The 20,579-nt window shown below is 32.1% G+C and overlaps 1 protein-coding gene across 1 annotated transcript; it reads left to right on the forward strand.

Annotated features, from left to right (window-relative positions):
* The first annotated feature begins 2,647 nt into the window (after window positions 1–2,647).
* Window positions 2,648–18,853, forward strand: LOC139486064 (interferon-induced very large GTPase 1-like). Its single transcript, XM_071270754.1, has 5 exons — window positions 2,648–2,997; window positions 6,440–6,535; window positions 8,578–8,673; window positions 9,390–9,483; window positions 11,074–18,853. The coding sequence occupies exons 2-5, from the start codon at window positions 6,456–6,458 to the stop codon at window positions 16,882–16,884; spliced, it is 6,081 nt and encodes a 2,026-aa protein (XP_071126855.1). The 5' UTR covers window positions 2,648–2,997; window positions 6,440–6,455; the 3' UTR covers window positions 16,885–18,853.
* Window positions 18,854–20,579: the final 1,726 nt, after the last annotated feature.

The following is a 20,579-nucleotide window of genomic DNA, read 5'->3' on the forward strand; positions in this document are numbered from 1 at the left end:
AAATGTCGTATTCCCTCATTCAAAATAATCTTGGATTATGTCAAGGTCAGAATAATACAGTGGAATCGTATTAAAAATTAGGACAGTAGTTGTTTTTTGGAAAGATATTTGAATATGCTAATTGAAAAACGTCATCCCGAATGAACGCGGTTTGTAGTTAATATCATTCAAATGCAAGGTGCCAATTTTACACGACGACGACTGTACACACAAGTTGTGACAATATCTGTGATAATGTCTCAACATATTTTCCCATGTCCTGTTCAATCACACCAAATCAATAAAGTACTTTTGCAGATTTTGCGTATAACTCATTAACACTAATTTTGTACTTGTATTGAAAGATTGACGCAGTCATTTGTGATCATTTACCTTTAAGAAACATTATAAAGTAATCATAACTTTATTGCCTATATATGTTGTGATGATAACATGATGATTGCTAAATAATCAACAATACATCGAAAACGAAGAATCGAACTTAAAGACCAGCAAAGGTAACAAACACTGTGGTTACTCGCACCGCACTGCAGTCTTGTATAACCAATGAAGAGATATGCTTATATACATCCAACTATTAAGCATCTACTATCATGTAAAAATGACTCATTTTGATATTACGAGCACATCATATAAAAACATAACATTCTGTGCAATCGTTTAGATATCAACTGTCTGAATTCTTTGTTACTTAAATGCATCCTTATCAAATAAATATGTTTGAAATATTGCCACAATTAATTTCCAATGCCCTATTTCGTTCAGACTCTAGTTTTATTTGACGTCTGTTTGAGTTAACATGGTCTATGATCTCCTTTTGGGTTGATTTTGGAATGGAATTTACGAAAGGTAATGTGTATTAAGACTAGATGTCTAAGTCAACTTAGGCAATTGACGTTTTGTCACGATGTAACTAAGACATTATTTCACATCTCGATAAGGAAAGACAAAACTATAGTATATGTGAGCGAAATGAAATAGTATAACTGTTTTAAATCATATGCATAACCTCTTGTTGAACAATAAGGTCAGATTTCATACTTACTGTATCCATTGGGTTTTTTTGCATGTAAAGTAAAAAATATTCTCTGATTTTTATGTCAATTCCTTTCTTCTAATTGTTTTGGGGGTGGGTGGTTGTTTCTGGATTTGTTTTCAATTTTCACATCCGACCAGTGTTCTTCTGTGCTTATTGTGTGAAGAGTGCCTCGACCGATGCAGGCTAAGAACCCTTGAAAGAAACCTTTAGAGGTTCGGAGGTATCCTTTTGAAATGGTATTTTTTGGTGTCTATCAAACATTTCAAATCTACCATCATTTTACTGTCTTCAAACTGGTCGCCCCCTTATACTGGACCACATATTTTAAGTATTGTTGATTTGTTTTTTAACAGAACATGCAATACATTTTTACTACTATATACGAAGCAACCAAAAATCAATCAACCAACTTTCTTTAATGAACATATGATTGTTGATTGACTGCTAGTAACTTTGATAATTACAAACACTTCAAATAAGTGAGGGCAATCTGTTAAATCTTTTCCTTTCGTAGTTCGTTGGTGACTTAAATGCAAACTGATAGTTAAATGTGCATTTGGAATCTTGCCAATATTGACTTAGCGTGCAATATTTCTTTCACGACAACCTGGAATAAAAATAAGATATTATTTCTTTGCTACGCTGTAAAATTATTTACGTTTACTAGTTTAAAGTCCGGATTTAAGACCTCCATACCCTAGTTTTGATGCATATCTTCTTCATTTATTGGCGTATTCAAAGGTGTTCTTGATTTGCCCATAACCAACTTGCATAAACGCCTTTTGTTTTAAGTTAAAGACACTGTTTAGGGAATTCATTTTGAAGTGTTTTATTTTTAATTGATAACCTTTAGAAATAAGATCGTGTCTAAATTGACCTGCTTTATAAACAACTACAAAATAAAATGTGGATGTTATATCACGAATTAAAAAGAAATGAACAGATTCAGCAAAACTGTCCAACCAAATCTTTGAATTATAGAATTTGATAAAGGTTTTTATCGTTCTGTTGTAACTAAATTTCAAAATGAAGAATTTACCAATTATACATAAATTGCGTTAAACTATATGTGTCATGAACGTACATATCAACATTTCATTATTGAACGTACGCTTACTTTATGTTAAAATGATTGCTATAACTATCATACCATTATTACATTACATTAAATATGAAAGATCCCTTAATCAGGTCGTGTAATAAGTAAGCTTGCACCTGTAATCTTTATGTGACTGTTGCAAAAGAGGGACGAAAGATATCAGAGGGAAAGTCAAACTCGTAGATTGAAAATAAACTGACAACGCCATGGCTTAAAATAAAAACGGAAACAGACAAATAATAGTACAGAAGACACAACATGGAAAACTAAAGACTAGGTAACACGAACCCCACCAAAAACTGGGGGTGATCTCAGGAGCCCCGGAAGGGTAAGCAGATTTCGCAAATGTAATACATGAAACTATTATTGATAAAACTTTAAGAAATAAAAATCTTATTTGAAACAGGATATTACTTTTGTCGTTAAAATATGTGTAACATGTTAGCTACGCTTCATAAGACTTTACAAATATGATTTTATGACATCAAATATTGCATTGCATGGCTAATGTTCGTTTGTGCTTCAACAAAATTTTATTCATAATAGGTAGATTTCAATAGCTGTCGAAATATAAAGATGTACATAAATAAAGAATCATAAAATCGTAATTTAATTTTGAGAAACTCGTGCATACATGTATTTTTATGTACTAAGTATTTTAAGTGGAGAGATTGTACTGATCAAATAAAGTATCATATAGGTTTAACGAAGAGATAGGATTATGTTTGTGAATAATTATTATATGGGTAAAAATTTGAACTTTGTAAGCATGCAATCTATATAAATATATCCTGAGTGAACAGATCATTTTGATCAAGTACACTTTTATAAAGATTTTTAAGGAGATAGCCGTGTCTATGTAAGTATTCAAATATTTTACGGATTGATGTTAAGACTGTTGATACATGCAATTTATTACGTTTTGTTTTAGTTGGCACATTTATAAGACTATAATTCTATATATATTAAAACATAAATAAGAGTGGATTTGTTTTGTAAGGAATTCGTAAAAAGTTTCCATACAATGCATTACAGGCTGGTTTGTCTTCAAATGTATAGCTCAGCAGGATTGTATCAATATACCACTTTCCTAATTTACTCTTTGAATCTCATATTAATTTTACCTTATGTTATGACCACCTCTTTCTAACGATACTCCATATCTTCATTGTTGTAACTATGTTATTATTTTTGTTGGATTTTTTTCGTTTTTGGAGGGGGCTGGTAGGGGGATTTTATTCTGTTTTTATTTCTGTTTTGTTTTTTTAAAAGATGAAAAGCAATATGAAAATTATTTATGTTTAATTAATAATTTTGCCGAGGGAACAGTTATAAGAGTTTAATGCCATTTTTGAAACAGATAACGGGTATTGTAATACTTAGTAGTTATTTTCGTAGGCAATTTTAATATTTTTCTCCTGCCTTTTTCAGAGCCATTCCTTTTTTGTATTTTGTTTTTAACAATTGCAAGTCTTGATAATTCATTTCATATAAGAGGATACGACAATTTCAAAAATAGCTTGAGCCAGTGCTTAAAAATAATACAATAATATGATCAAAATCAGATAGAACTGGTACAAAAAACCAGCCTTTTACACACTATTTATGATAGTTTTCAAATACTATTTATGATAGTGTCGTCTACCTATGATCTTGAGATGAGAAGACACGTTTAATCACGTCAATTGAAGATATTCCTTTGATTTGTTCAGATATTGTTTAAGATTGTACTTGAATATATACAGATCTTTAATCTTTCGTAACCGCAGTCGAGTGTTATCAGGTTATGGTATCTATTACAAGTATTTTGAAGTATGTATAACTTCATTTTCCACGTTGTGTTTTAACAAATGTTATTATAATGTTTACCGCAATCGTATATCAACTATTTTCCTGTAAACCCACACTGTTTTCAAAAATAAACATTAATTAGTTAATATGTTTACCACATAAGGAACATAATTCAATTCAGCTTTCAGTATGAATTTAGATTCCATGCACGCATCTACAGTTTTAAATTTTACTAGAAGTACTGTTTAACAGTTGAAAAAAGATTTTCAAATGCTGTTCTTATTTCCTAGAAGGACCTTTTTGAAATATAATAGAACGTAACTGAGCATTACACAACGTTTAATTGTAGTTGACAATTCAATGAGAATGTAATATCACATTTCACTGACTGCAACCGAGAAGACCCCATGTCCAATGTCTTTCATTATTTTTTTGGGGTTTCATAAACATCTTTTAACCTTGTTACATGTTTATAAGATTCTCTACCAAATATTAATGTTTTTTACCACTATTAACGACCGACCTTATAATATGTGATTGGGTGACTTTAATAGCTGCCATGTCATTAACCTAATAAAAATAATAAAAATATGAAGGTGACATTTTTATAAAAAAAAACATAATTGAGTAAGTATATCTTATTTGACTATGAGTGATTTATTTTATTTTTTTAATACTTTTCATCGTTACAATTTCGTTTCAAATATGAAAATTTGTTCGTAATATGTTTATAATTTCACTTCTGTCGTCATTGTTTCGACAAGCCTGCATGGATGTTTTTGTTGGTACTAAATTCTTAAGAAAATGCCTGTACAAAGTATGGAATATGGCAGTTGTTTTATATTCGTTTGAGCTATTGGTTTTGATTGTGCCATTTGACAAGAGACGTTTAGTTTTGAGCTTTCTCGGATTTCAGATTTTTTTAATTTAACTTTTTTCTTATTGTTCTCTTGTCTTCTCCATCTGTTCCCATTTTTTGCTGTATAATTGATTAAGAATACAAAAAATAACTAGGTTGAACACAAAATTCATCCATTCACTACTGCTGTTTGAAGCCGAAGAAATAAGATCACAATATTTTAACAATTTGAAATATTATAATATGAGCATCAGTGGGTATACCTTACAATATTATCTTTTATACTTAAAAAGCACATGGATAAATGTCCTTTTGATATATAGAAACCATTTACTAACTTATAATGATATCCAATTGATTAGTTGATATAAGCATATATACTGAAAAGGAGTTAGCACACTCTTCTATTTATCTTAACTTTGAGAATGGAAATGGAGAAAGTGTCAAGGAAAAAACAACCAAAAGATTACATAACAGCCGAAGTTATCCAATGGGTCTTCAATGCAGTGAGAAAATCCCGCATCCGGAGGCGTTCTTCGAGTGGCCCATAATCAAAAATGTATACTAGTTCAGTGATAATGGTCGTCATACTAAACTCTTAAATATATAAAAGAAACTATAATTGAAAATCCTACAAGACGAACAAAGGTCAGAGGCTTCTAACTTGGGACAGGCGCAAAAATACATCGGGATTAAACTTGAGATATCAACCCTGAGGCGCCATATACCTCTAGCAAATGAAGAAAAATCATTACATGACAAAAGCAAAGTAAAACTCAGTCTAAAAGAAATCCGAGTCCGATGTCAGAATAGGTTACAAAAGAAACTAAACAAAATGTCAATGATACATGAATTAACAACGGACTTCTAGCAGTTACTGACATGCCAGCCTGTTTGTTTTCATAATTTAGGTCGCAGCCATAATACTTTTTCGTTATTTACCTATCATTATAAAATGACTAAGTTTTTCACTTACGTCACATTTATGTAAATCGGTTAAATCTATTTCTGTCTTAATTCGTTTTTGAATTAAATGCATACTAATCATTGCTTTTAAAATATTTTTGAAATATTGCCAATATCAATAAAGAATGTCATATCTTTTTCACGACAACGTGGGATAATAAGTAGACATTCTTTAATTTAAATTTAAGAACGTCTGTTTGTTTAGAATGCAGTTTAGATAATTCTTTAAACAAGGAATTCGTTCTGGAAACGCTGTCCAAGGTTTCATATTCAGTTTTTACGGAGGTCTAACGAAAAAAAGATATATAAAAACTAGTTGTCTGAGTGCTATTAGACGCAAGTCAAAATATAATTGATATTGTCACCACGTGACAGATTCAATATTTTAAATCTCAATAAGAGAAGACAAAATGCAATATGTCTGTGTGAGGTAGAATAGTAGACCAAGTTGAGTAAACAAAAAACTTCATTTTGACCAGGTAACTTACTTAACACTCATTTTGCATAAGTTGGTCGTTTGCTTTTGAGTTGAAACAGCATTTATATTTATTTGTTTACATTGATTAAAGAGATTATTATCATGTTTAAACCTTAATGATAATTTATTTTTAAAAATCTAAACGGATATGCGATTCAATTTTAAAATACATTATATTTATGTTTTTACTTCTAGCTTTGAACTTAGACTTAGACAAGGGAAAATGAGCACTTCGTCAGATGGAATTCCAACAGAAATGTCTGAAGACGAAAACAAAACACTTCACAGACATATTGATAGAAGGTAAGGAACGAATCAATTATCTATCTGCCAAAACATATGGAAGGCAAACACTTTCGCCGTGATGCTGGAACTAATCTTAATACTGATGTGAACATACATATGTAATGTGCATGTGACTCGAAATACCGTCGTTTCTAAATTTGATAAATATTGGAAACGAGTATAGTGCTAGATGGTTTATTTGGTTATAAAGTTACTCGTGGATTGTTGCATAACAGTATACTTTCTCTAGGGGTAGACTCTCTATAATTATTACCAACGAAAGTGAAAAGCTCATGTTTTTTCAGTTTCCGTTTTCAGTTGTTGTCCTTGTCCTTGTCGTCAGTGACTGTCATCAGTATCTAGGCTGCAAGGGACCCTTGCTCTGGCTGTATTTATCCTTAGGACCATGCTGAGCTCAGGACAAAGCAGTTCTCCTGACAGGAGTACAATGTTAATCATTAGGACTTTATAGAATGAGGGAAATAAATTGTTTATATATTAGTCTGACCGTCTATCACTACACTACTGCACTCAGAACAAAGGAGTAAGAATGCATGTCTGCATTTCCTGTGATATCATTTGTCTCTTTACCAATTCTCTTACAAAAATGATATTTTTGCCATGATAGCTTTTGTTTTAAATGTCGTCGAATTCTATAATCCAACTACATGTTGCTATTGAGAAAATTACCGATTTTCTCGTCAGAAATTCTACACGCATATAAATTGTTACAAATGTGTAAAAAAAACTTCCAATAATATTCCTTAATATAATGCCTCTTGTATAGATAGTGCTATGCCTTCTACATGTTAAGAACCCTTATAACTAAATTTTAAAAATCAAAATGGCAAACACATCAAGGGAATAGAAAATTACTTTCATATTCCTGCATTGTTACAGGCATTTACCTATGTACATGTTGATGGATTAAACCTGTGTGTATAGCTCGCTTAATTTCTCACTTGAAAGACAGTTGCACAAATATCCATCATTTCGATAACGATGTACCGAAAACAAACCGACTCATTAGGTTAATTGTCAAAAATCAGGGTACAGTGGTATGAATTGTTCTTATTTAACCTCAGTTTACGGGTGCCACATGTGGATCAGGGTCTGCTTACCCTTCCGCAGCACATGAGATCACCCCTAGTTTTTGATGGGGTTCGTGTTGCTTATTCCTTAGTTTTCTATGTTGTGTCATGTGTACTATTGTTTTTCTGTTTGTCTTTTTCATTTTTAGCCATGGCGTTGATAGTTTATTTTCGATTTATGAGTTTGCCTGTCCCTCTGGTTTCTTTCGTCCCTGTTTAATCATGATTAACTTCTTTAACTGGACTTACTTTATAATATATCATTTACTTGATCTCACCATGAAAATGCAACAAACGATACAGCATCCACTTTAACGATATTAATGTAAAACGACTAATTTTGATATTCCAGTAAATTGGTTAAATTTTTGTTTGTCTTAACTATTTGTTGACTTAAATGCATATCATTCAAAGCATGTTTGAAATAATGCTAGTATTGATTAAGAATATGATATATCGTTCACGACAACTTGGGATTAAAACAAAAATATAACACCAATATATATTTAAAAAAAATCAATTAGTTTTATTTGACCCATGGTTAGAGTGGCCATGTGGTCATGGTTTTTTTTTATGGTTTCTTGTGATTGTACGAAAGTCAATTTGTGTTGAGACTAGTTGTCGGAGTAGACACATTTCCGCCATTTTCGTCTGTAAATGACAATTGTTTTCCACTTGTTTTGTTGATTGTTAACATTTTGTTTAATGGTTTTTTTATAGAATACCCCTTTTTCAATTTGTCTTAAGAGTTTATTAATTTGTTGGCCATTTACTTTCCTATCTCTTTTTTCTGAATTTAAACACAACAAAATGAAAAATTAAAACTGTGCATTGATTTAAAGAGTCAAAACATAGTACCTCTTAATGTTTAAACACTTTCAATAACATAGTTCAACAGATATCAATGATAATGCGTTTCAACTTAAAAGTACATTATACCTTTGTCTGCATACTTTTCTTTAACTTAAGGATTAGACAAGAGAATGTGAACGTTTCATCGGATGGAACTCCAACAGAGACGTCAGTAGACGAAATCGTTAAACTCGACAGATATAATGAATCAAGGTAATGACGAATCAAGTGTAAAGCTACTAAATCATAAAAAAAAGGAAAAGCTGAAAAAAGCGCCATTGGCTTTCATTTATTTTTAAACTGATGTTTACTTTTCACGCATTGGAAATAATTCGGAAGAGCTCATGTCTGCATCTCTGGGAAAATCATTCTGAGTATTAACCAGCTCGATTGCAGTAAACATCTTTGCATTAATTATGGGTTTAAATTACAGTAAACCAGCTGTTTTCTGTGAGCGAGTTAAATAAAATTTCCAACTTTCACGTTTCGAAACATTTGGCGAATATTAATTGTCACGCTTAGGTTAAACATGGATTTTCTTTTATAATATATCACGAAAATAAGCAAAACGTTATGACATTTTAGGAGCGAAGAATTTTAAATAATAAATCATAGATCATTAAAGAATTGAAAAAAGTCTTGCTTTACATACAAAATAACATAAAAATTATGTGGTTATCTATTTTGTCATAAAAATTGAAATTTCATTACTAAACCAAATTCCTATTGATGCATACCAATAAATGATATGTTTATTTTACCAAGATAATTAAACATGCTATTACGATTTCATATATATATGTTCATTTTTTCACCAAAGGTACGCAAATATTGTTTTTCAAAGTTGGGTATTTTAGAATTGGAAATAAACTATTTTGTCTAGTCAAAATAATTTTAAAACAGCTTACGTTTACAATACATATCTGTAGATACACATTAGACCTTCAAGGCAGCTGTAAGGAAGAATGTGGAAGTGACTATATTGGTGGCCTAACAATAAAAAATAAAACACTACCACGCGATGTAAGTATGTGGGATTTTTTTCAACATATTAATTACCCTCCCTTCCACAGACATGTGGATTATTTAAAAATCATACCATACCATAAGCAATTTCTTAGATACAATTTTATACAATGAATAAATATATACTTAATACTATCTAAACGACATATCTTTAACTCATTATTAACATGAAAACATGGTATAAATAATTGGTTTTAATTCAAAGGTTATCATGTACTTCTTAGATCGCTGTTTTCCATTCTTTCGAAATAAGTCGTTTCCTACACAGGGTTTTATTCAGACAAAGTAAATATTCAATCTTAAAATAATCCAACTATTTCATTTAATATAGACGTTACTGATTTAGAAACACTCATTTTAGTTGAATGCATATTGATTAGTTTTTTATTTGGTAAACGACAAGGACCTAGCACTGTCAGGAAAAACTATCAATTTTTACTTTTATTGTATGTATAATCTCATAACAAATTATTTATAATCTAACACGACAATCAACTTCAACCATATACGCTGAGAATGAATTGATATCCGATGTCATAGGCATATAACGTCGAATATAATTTTGCATCTAATAAATCGCTTCTAACACACACAAAATCTGGAATATTAGTGAATATCGCTATTGGTATACTAAATTCTAAGCGGTATGATAGGCTCATTCCATCAGTTCTCGAATGATTTTTGAATATTTTGTTCAGTTGTATGTTAATTAATTTTGAAATGTTTAGGAAACTAAGGTTCCAACTCTCTCTTAGTTAAGGTTGGAAGAATTTTAGTCTCTGCTCAGATATTTATAAATCCGTGGCTTTCAATTTTTTGGGCTTGAACGTTTCTGATGCAAGGAAATCTAGAACGCTTCGGATTCCCAAATTTATTTTATAGTGGTGTTTTATTTGCTAAATAATTTAAAATTAAAATAAATAAATTAACTTATCAAAGAGATACAATGTAGGGTTATGTTTTGTTTAAATTTGAACTTGATTTTTTTTACGGATGTTACTCCGCAAGATATTTCAGAAGGTCTATAAAACAAAGTCTATAAAACAGGTGATACGTGTGGATCAGCAGTTGCTTACATGTTTGGTTAAATTGCCTTTATCTCTATTTTATGTTGATTGTTTCACTGAATCTTCGTGTTTCTATGTATGAATTTGGGGAATAGGTTAGATATTTGTCGTCTGATCTGTAAGAACATTTTATTTAAAAAAAAAATCGACCTATATTTATTGTGGTTTTTGGTTTATTACTCGCTGTTATGGCATACAAGTTAAGCTTTCTAAACAATTCGCGTTTTCTAGCTTTCTGACAATTTGTTTTAATGTGATATTCAGATATTGGAAGCTTAAAAATGTACCAAATTCTTGTTTCATTCTACATCAATTGTAGTCAAAAATGGTATAACTCTATCACAAGTCAATAAAATCAGTAGGTTTCTGGTGTGAATGATGTAATTTATGATAACGGTCTAAAATTATATGTTAGTGATACAAGTTCATGCTTCATATAACAAGATTCAGTTTTGGTATTTTAATGACTTTTTTCGTGTAAATAATAGCTGTTAAAATGCGGACTGTTAATGTTTTCCAGACGAAACAACTACCTTCTGTTGATGAAAGAAAAAGAGATTCAAGACTGACTTATGAGTCGAACAAAGAAGATAAGGATACAGTTGATATAAAATCCATAAAATTGGTTGTCTCGGATGTCGAGACAATCGGTAATATCACAAATGAGGCGACATCTCAACAGAATTTAACGTCTATTGCTGCATGCTCAGAAAATGTTTTAGAGACGGAGAGTATGAACTACCCTATCAAGAGAAATCCAAATCATGATAGTTCTTACCATACTGATAGTAATGATCATAATCAGACTACCAATGCAAATATGACACCTAACCCACAATCGTTTGAAACGTCAAGGTCACTAAAAAACACGGAACCCAAACCTGCAGAACCACACACACAGGAAAGTCAGGATATTAAACCGATCAACGAAATAACAGATGGCTATCTAAAAACTGCCTTGACATTAGATTCAAGTTTAACAGACCGCCAACAAAGCCTTGTGGAGTCACAACCACATGGAAACCAGAACGTTAATAGAAACAATTTCGTTATAAATGTAGATAAATCAAATGACGTTTCGGAAACAACACAAAACACTTCTAAGATTCCAGATCGTGATGATAATAACCAGTCGTCACAGTCAACAAGAACAACCACAGCACAAATCTTGGAGTCGCAAGAAAGACTGGACTTTGATAAGAACAAAGTGGAAACAGAAATAGAAAACACAGATGACGACATAAACATTAACGAAGATATTTCGGAGAAAAAAGAGTGTAAAGATTACAATCAGAAAGTAGAATCCGGCATCGCACATAGCTCACCAATTACACAGACATCAGAAAAACAAACAAACACGGAAACAAAAATAAAAACAAGAGAGGACAAAACAGAGAGAGAACTTCATTCAAGACCAGAACAGTCTAGTTCATGTATGCATACATCAGGTCAGCAGGATAAACCAATATCTGAAATCAAAGATACATATATGGGAACGCAGGAACACAAAACAACAATGACAACACGACAAATAGCCATCCTCGACTTTATGAGTAAATTCGGTTTAGATACAGTATATCCTCAGAAGATTACACTTGTGGACGTTATGAAAATACGGACACAATCAGAAGAAATCACTCTATCCCAATTACCATGGATGGTTTTAGAAAATTTAATGATGATGAACTCTACCTGTCGTGATAAAATGCTGCAAGATTTTCTTGAGAGAATCTCTAAAGAAAACGATACTGATAAAAATTCCAAAATATGTGTTGACGAGGAAGATAATTGGGCAGAATTAAGTATGTTTGACACTGACACAGAAGACACGCAAATCAATGCGAATCCGCTTGACCTTTTGGTAGCCATATTTCTCTGCAGTTCTCAATCCCTTAGGAATGTTTTAGCAGCAAAATTATTCATGTGCAAACTAGCAATCCCCGTTGTTGTTCCATCTGCAATAAACGAACTGACTCTAACAAACTCTGTTTTCCATACTGTTGTATTAGACGAAACAACACCTAGTAATCTCGTTAGACAAACATTAGCGATAAATTGTCATTGTCACATTGTAAGCTTTGTTCGATTTGGGAGACCATCCATTTCAAAGTCAAAACTAATAAACACCTTACTTTCCGACAGCAACCATGAAACATTCTTTAACGAAAACTGTCCTCTAGGAACTACACCTAAAACAATTAGCCAAGGTATTATAGAAGCTGCTTGGTTCCTTCCATCAAGAGAAACAAAAAACTTTGACAAAATCACCATGTTTTTGAACTTAAGAGGGAATTCTCAGACGGAACAAAAACAGTTGCAATTGCTCTCAAGACTTTCATCTGTTATGGTAATTTTAGTTGATCTAGACACTCTTCAGGACACAAATACGCAAGATACTTTGCATAATTTGCAAACTGTAGTTACTGGTGGAGTTGTTTTGGCTTTAGATGCCTACAAATATGACAGTAGAACGTCTAAAGAAATTTGTCAAAAGTATTCAAAACAGATCCCTGAGCAAAACATGAAAACTAAACTGTGTCCTTTGGCAATGAATAAACAAAATGTGCCCGTATCTGAAGTTAAAAGAATCCTATTGGCGCAATTGTCAGCTGTGCTAAAGAAGACAGATGCGGAACCTCTTTCCACAAGGATAGTTGTAGAAACTGACACAGATTTTAAACGGAATAAAGATTCGGATGACCTTAGAAAAGCAAGAGAAAAGGCTACAGATGTATTAAAACTAATTCCTAAAGAAGTAATCGATGTTAAGAAACTTATAACTCCTTTACAAGGAGAGCCATGGCATATCTGGAGCGAAAATTCTAAAATCATTAACAGAGCATCGAAATGCACCTCCCCTCAAGAAAGGTCATCTTATCAAGAAGAGATGAAAAAACAGCGTCAGTTACAACTTAAAACCGTAGCAAATATGCATGAATTCATGCAGATGACAATAGATATTTTTGAAGAGTTTTTAAATAATGATCACTGTTTTGGTGTGGTCACTGAATGGATGAAACTTATGTTGAATGATCGATCAAGAACCGTGACGTCTAATTGTTTGGCACGCTACCAGTCTGATTGTCAAACACTTGAGTTAGCTAAAGGTGTAAACAAAGATATTAGCGAAGCAGAAGAACAAGTTAAGAAAAGCAAATCAAATCTCAATAGTGCTCCCTTTCGGTTCGAACATTTAATGAGAGAATGCGGACAAATTTTTGAATCAATTGAAACATGTAAAAGTTACGAGGATGGAATGAGTAGTGCAATTGAAATGTTATCAACAACGCTCCCAAAAATTGCAGCGAAACTTCTTTTACTTGGTGAGCCCTTGGAAATTCTTGATGGCGATACCACACACGTTCCATTAATGTGGGTTGAAGCTGTTCTTTATCAAGTCAAACAATTAATACATGATAAAAAACTTTTGTCTATATCCGTTGTTGGCCTCCAAAGTTCCGGAAAATCAACACTACTCAACACACTGTTCGGATTACAATTCGCAGTAAATGCCGGTAGATGTACAAGTGGTGTTTTTATGCAATTAGTTCCTGTAAGCAAGGGGAATTATGGGTTTGACTATATTGTTGTCTTTGATACAGAGGGATTACGTTCTCAAAGGTATGACGGAACAGGCGAATTAAGACATGATAATATGCTCGCTACGTTTGTGATCGGTTTGGGAGATATAACAATAGTCAATGTGAAAGGTGAAAACACTTCAGAAGTCAAAGACATCCTTCAAATTGCAGTTCATGCATTTTTGAGACTAAAGCTTGTCAACAAAAAACTAAATCTTAAGCAAAGCTGTTTATTCATTCATCAAAATGTTTCGGATGCCGGTGCAATTAGTAAAATGCTGGAGGAAAGACAGATATTTGTTCAAAGCTTAGACGAAATGGCAAAAGCAGCTGCCGAACAAGAAGACGTCGCAGATATTCAAACGTTCAGTCAAGTTATTGATTTCGACTGTGAGAAAAATGTTTCGTATTTTTCAGATCTCTGGCTAGGAGATCCACCAATGGCACCTGTAAATCCAGGTTATTGTAAGCGTGTAGGTGAAGTTAGAAATACAATCCTTAGCAATCTTGCATCAAAAAGGAAGACATATTTGACTATTACAGACACAATAACGCGTATAAAAGACATCTGGAATGGAATTTTAAAAGACGACTTTGTATATAGCTTCCGTAACAGTTTGGAACTAAAGGCTTACAACGAAATTGAAAGAGTGTATCATGCAATAGTATGGGAACTTGAAAAGTTTCAGTATGAATTTGTATCGACAGTTACAATGGGCAAACTCAGTCAGGAGTGTATCGATAATTTGGACGCCTCCGCAAATGACTCTCTTCGTACCTTTTCATCAGAATTAGAAACAAAAATGAAAGCTCAAAGAAAACGGTTGGTTTCTTTTATTGAAACAAACAATTTAACGGAAGTCATGATTCAGTGGAAAGAAATGAAACTAAAAAGGATGAATATTATTTCTGAAAACTTGATAATGAAATCCAAAACTGACATGAATAATATAAAAGAGGAAATAAAAGCAAAAATGATTCAACGAAAAGAGAGAGTTAAATACGAAAAACAAATAAATGAACTTGCCCAAAAATTTGCCAGGAACTTACAAGGTATAACGCCGAGTAAAGAAGTAATAAAAGATACGTTTGACCAGAGATGGAGTATCTGGTTGAATGAGTTGAATTTTAAGGACATAAAGAACTCATCTTCAGTCGCAGATCGAATTGAGGCAATGTTATTTGAAGAATTTCAATCTGAGCTGGGTTTCATGCACAGCAGAGGAAATTGCAGTGTTGTTAAAAGGGAAAATTTGAAAGGGAGTATTAAGAGTTATAGCATTTTGGATGAACATATTAGCGTCAGGAACATGTTAAATACAGATGAGCAGGAGTTAGAATCGATTGAGGTGTACAGGGAGCAAGCTGCATCAATAACTGATGATATTTTCCACCAAATAGACAGAAGAATACAGGAACTTCGCAAGCTTGATGTACGATTTGACAACTTGCATGTCCGTGAAATCCTTAACATAATATCTGCGAACTTTAAAGATCATAATGAACATACTTCCAATGACTACAAGTTCAATTTGCACTCTACATATAGAGCTTTTATAATAGAACATGTCGTTCGACATTTAGTAATTGTATTTACAGAGTTAGATCAACAGTACGACTCAAAACATAGTCCTCGAAGTCAAATGGAGGAATATAAACACACAGTCTGGACTCTTTTTACAAATCTTTTTGAACAAAAAACAGAGGACATGATAACTGTTGGCTTTTTTAAAGACGCTATGTTGAAAATTGTGACTGATCATGTTTCTACTCTAGTTCCTATGGATGTAGCAAACAAGGTGATGGTCTCATTTTCTCGGGAAAAGTATACCTTGATGAAAACAATTATGATCGAACTAGCACGAAACAACAATTTTGATGCATACATGGCCTTTGTTAAGGAACCAGCTACTTTTACTAGAAATTGGCTTTCGGACTATTTGTACAAATACATTTTCCATAACAAAACTGATGATATCCACCATTACGGCTTACTTGCAAAGAGCAGAACAACTAAAATATTCGAAACGGTATTAACGGCGATATCTGAAACTACAATACTCTTAGAAGAGAAGGAGAAAGTTTGTTCATCTAAATGGATAAATGTGTTTGTTCGTAAAATGAAAAAATATGATATATTACCAGTTACTGAAGAGATTTTTGTCCATGTACTCGACCGAAATATATCCGATATTTTAAATTTCAAGAAGGTTCTTTTCGAGGAAATGAACAAGGTAGAAAACCAAGTCAACAACACATTTATTGAAACCACAAGCGATAACGTGCAGTGGAAGAAGGACGTTCTTGGTTTAATTATGGAAAAGTTATGGGGCTGTGAGGAAAAGTGTATGTTCTGTGCAGAACCATGTATGATTACTGATAAATACCATGTTACGGAAGGCAGACCACATCAATGTATACAACATCGTCCAAAAGGCATCCGCGGCTTCACTTACGAGTGGAACAAGTCACTTGTAGTAAACTTTTGCAATGAAATAATCCAAACAGAAGCCGACTATGTGGCCTATGACATAGATGAATATAAGGGGAAATCACGACAATATAAAGACTACAAAAAACATTACCCAGACTGGGACATTCAGCCAACACATGACACGTCAAAATACTGGATGTATGTTATGTGCACTTATCAACAGAAACTAACCGACAGATATCGAAGGAAGACACTACCCGATATTCCCGCTATTTGGTACGGTATAACGCTCGAAGAAGCCATAAACAGCTTGTAAAAATGTGTTCACAAAGTGCGTTATATACAAAGCAAGGAACTGCATATAGTGAGAAATATCACTATTATTTTCCCTTATTAGTCATGTTAGTCTTTGACATTTTTTCAAAAAAATTTGCATAATTTATCTTTGTTTAAAAAAAAAACAAATACTTGGCGTGAGCATGGTTTTAACCAGTTCTACAGACAAATTATTCAATCAAATGGTCGCCTCTAATTTCCTGTTTACAAGCTTACGGACCATGAAACTCAAGTTTCAACATTTTAAATAGAAACCCCAAATAAAAAGAATCGAGCTTTAAAACAATTAAGAACTATGTGTATGTCTCAAAATCAATTTCTGTAATGAAATGCAGAGCTAAATACCTACAACTGTTATATTCTAGGTGATTATTTTTTCGATCATTTTTTCTGTATGAAACCAGATGTAATGTACTATATATATTGTGTTTCACAAAAAAAATATTTGACGTGAAGGTTGAGAAGAAAGCAGTGTCACCTTTTATATGCATTAAAGATGTCAACTTAATATATAAAACTCCAAATGAATATGTACTGTTCTTTTTGTAAAATTCGACACTATGTGAGCACAGGAATTTCAACAAATCTGTTTTGCAAGAACAATATTTGTAGAATTTTTTTTTTTTAAATCAATAAAAACATGTGGCAGTATAAAGTATATAGAGCATAACAAGGCTATCAAAACAGTTCTTTGTATGTTCAAGTTTAAAATAACAGTAATCTTTTTTTGCACTGCTTAATATATATTTGATTTTACTTCTTTTGGTCGCTCTTATTTGACTGAGTACCTAGATGTCCAACCGCAGAGTAGGTAACTTATATTAACAGAGTCAAATTTCGGTAATATAAAGATAGTCTATTGCCTAATAGTAATTACTTTTATTGTTTTCACATTTTAGACACACTGTGTAATATGAGATTTCTGATAATTTCTGTATTATATATTTAGATTTTTTTATTCATTATTTGTCAAACTAGGCATATTTAGAATTCAATTTGTTCATAATGATATTTGATTTGCACATTAATTTTTAATTCATTTTTTATTGATGAAATTACATGGTTAGTCGGTTGTCGCATGACCATTGCTAATATTCCCCTTTTACTATGGAAAAACATTATCATTTTTTTATGACACATATTTCGTCATATATATATATATTTATAGCAAAGGAAGATATGTTTATAAAATTACTTTTTTATTGTTATCGATTTTTATCATCGATTGTTACCAAATTGCAAACTAAATGTAGTCTTTACTTTAATCACGAATAATCAATATAGGTTGCATTTGTAAATACAGGTGTTTCACAAGCCACACCACTTTTGGGACGATATGTAATATTCATTGATATGTTAATTTGTTAAAGTACTGGTTCCTAGGTATGATCTCTGTGTTTCATCTCATAGAGATATAACTTTGAAATGTTACAAGTATAGAACAACATGGAATCGCCTTAAATTTAATTCTTGGGAGGTCCAAAAGTGGAGGAACGGTAGCATAGAATTTTAGTATAGTTTAAACTCTTAAAAGTTCAAGGCATATAAATGTTGAAAATATGCTGCACAGGCATATTTTGACCTTTGAAAAACATAAAAGTGAATATCAACTTTCGGGTCTGGGATGTAATTTTTCACGAAACTTCATAGTAAAGGTGGCACAGTTTAAGCCGCAAAGGTAGTTCCTATGGGAAATTACATTTTCTGTTTTTACAGAATTGCAACCTATATGTATGAATTATCTATGTTTTATTTACTATGTAAACGACATATATACTACTAACATAAGAGACTTGCTTTTAGTAACCTAGCTAAGTGTAACCACTTTCCTTAATTAAAATGAACGAACTAAATGCAGAGTAATACATTACCAATATCATATAGTTAAGCTTATCATCATGAGACTCAATATAACATGTATAAACAAAGGCAACAGTAGTATACCGCTGTTTAAAACTCGTAAATATATGGACAAAAAACAAAATTGGGGTAACAAACCAAAACTGAGGGAAGTGCATTAAATATAAGAGGAGAACAACGACACAACATTAAAATGTAACATACACAGATACGGACTAAGCATTATACAAAATCCGATGAGAATAACAAATATAACATCAAAACCAAATACATGAATTTTGGATAGAAAAATACCTTGACACGACTTATAGTAATGTGTTTACACTCAAATATAAGAGAAAACAAACGACACAACGGAAACACAACGTTAAAATGTTACACACACAGAAACGAGCTATAAGCCTGAGGTGCCAATAGAGTGTCTACTGTTGGTCAAAGGATGGTCAACAGAAATACAAAAACGTTCCCGAAGTTTGTCATGATATTTAACATTGATCAATGACGTCATTTACAATCGAAAAAAGGAATTTTTTTTTCAATTTGATTAACGTTTTAACACAAAATGCTTATTAAAATAGTTATTTTATAAACAATCTATATAGTTTTACCTAAAACTTGTATGAACCTGTTTATTGTTTGAACAATCGGATGTGGGGCGCAATAGGACCCATGATATGGGACAATATCCCTAATGCGCCTCTGATTGAAGAACACAAAAGTTGTTTGTAAACAAAAAATATCTCTGTATTGATATTGGACATAAATTTTTTACAAGTGACTGAGCTTAATTTTTTGTGTTTATCTGGAAAGTATAGGACCTTATAATAAATGTGTAAAAACTATGGAGTTATAGTAATAGAGCGTATGTAAACTGTAAGAATTTCAGGAGAGGTATCAAAAGTCAAAGGTACTTGGGGACTGAGCACACTTTTGGCCCTCTCCCTTTTTCAAAATACCGATTTTTATTCCTTCTGTTTTTCTGTATACTATGAACATACATATATACTATAATTACTATAAACGCCGTGAATAGTTAAGAGCCCCCCCCCCCCCCCCCCCCCCCCCAGTAAACCATTGGAATTTATAGTAAATTATAGCAGGTACAATTTATTCATAGTATATGTATGTAGTATACAGAAATATATATCAGTGTCCCTTGTGGATAGAAAACTATTGGTATTGATAGTGAATTGCAAATACACTTTGTTTATAGTATATATGTATAATGATAATATACAGAGAAAAACGTGGAAATAATTGTCCTGTCCCAAGAACTTGTGGAAATTATGGTTATTTTTTAAACAGGCCTAAAGGGCATCGAAAGTCTTTTATATTTCTAAAGTTATAGGTACTTCGGGTCGAGGGAATTATTTTTTAACCCCTCCTCCTTTTTTCCCAAAATTCCCATTTTTTTGTTTTCTATTCATTTCAATATGAACATACGTGTAGTATATTATGAACTTTCATTACTATAAATAAAATGTGTTTGGTTTTTACTATTAATTCTCAGTTTACTATTCAATCCACGACGGTCATTGAAATATTTTATAGACCCTCTCTATTTAATATAATTAGTGACCCGATGAATTTTGTAAAAGATTTTATGACTGGAGAATTTCAGAAAAGGTATCAAAAGTCATGGTATTTTTGGACACGAAAATTGTTATTCTAGCTGGGCTCCTCATTTTTTTCCTCTAAAATTCCCTTTTTTTATTTGTTTTTATATTAATTTCGATAATGTTAGCGTTTATCTGTACATTTTTAACATTCATTACTATAAATAAAGTGTATTTGCTTTTTACTATCAATTCTCAG

This window comes from Mytilus edulis, chromosome 8, assembly GCF_963676685.1.
Source record: "Mytilus edulis chromosome 8, xbMytEdul2.2, whole genome shotgun sequence".
Lineage (NCBI taxonomy): Eukaryota > Metazoa > Mollusca > Bivalvia > Mytilida > Mytilidae > Mytilus > Mytilus edulis.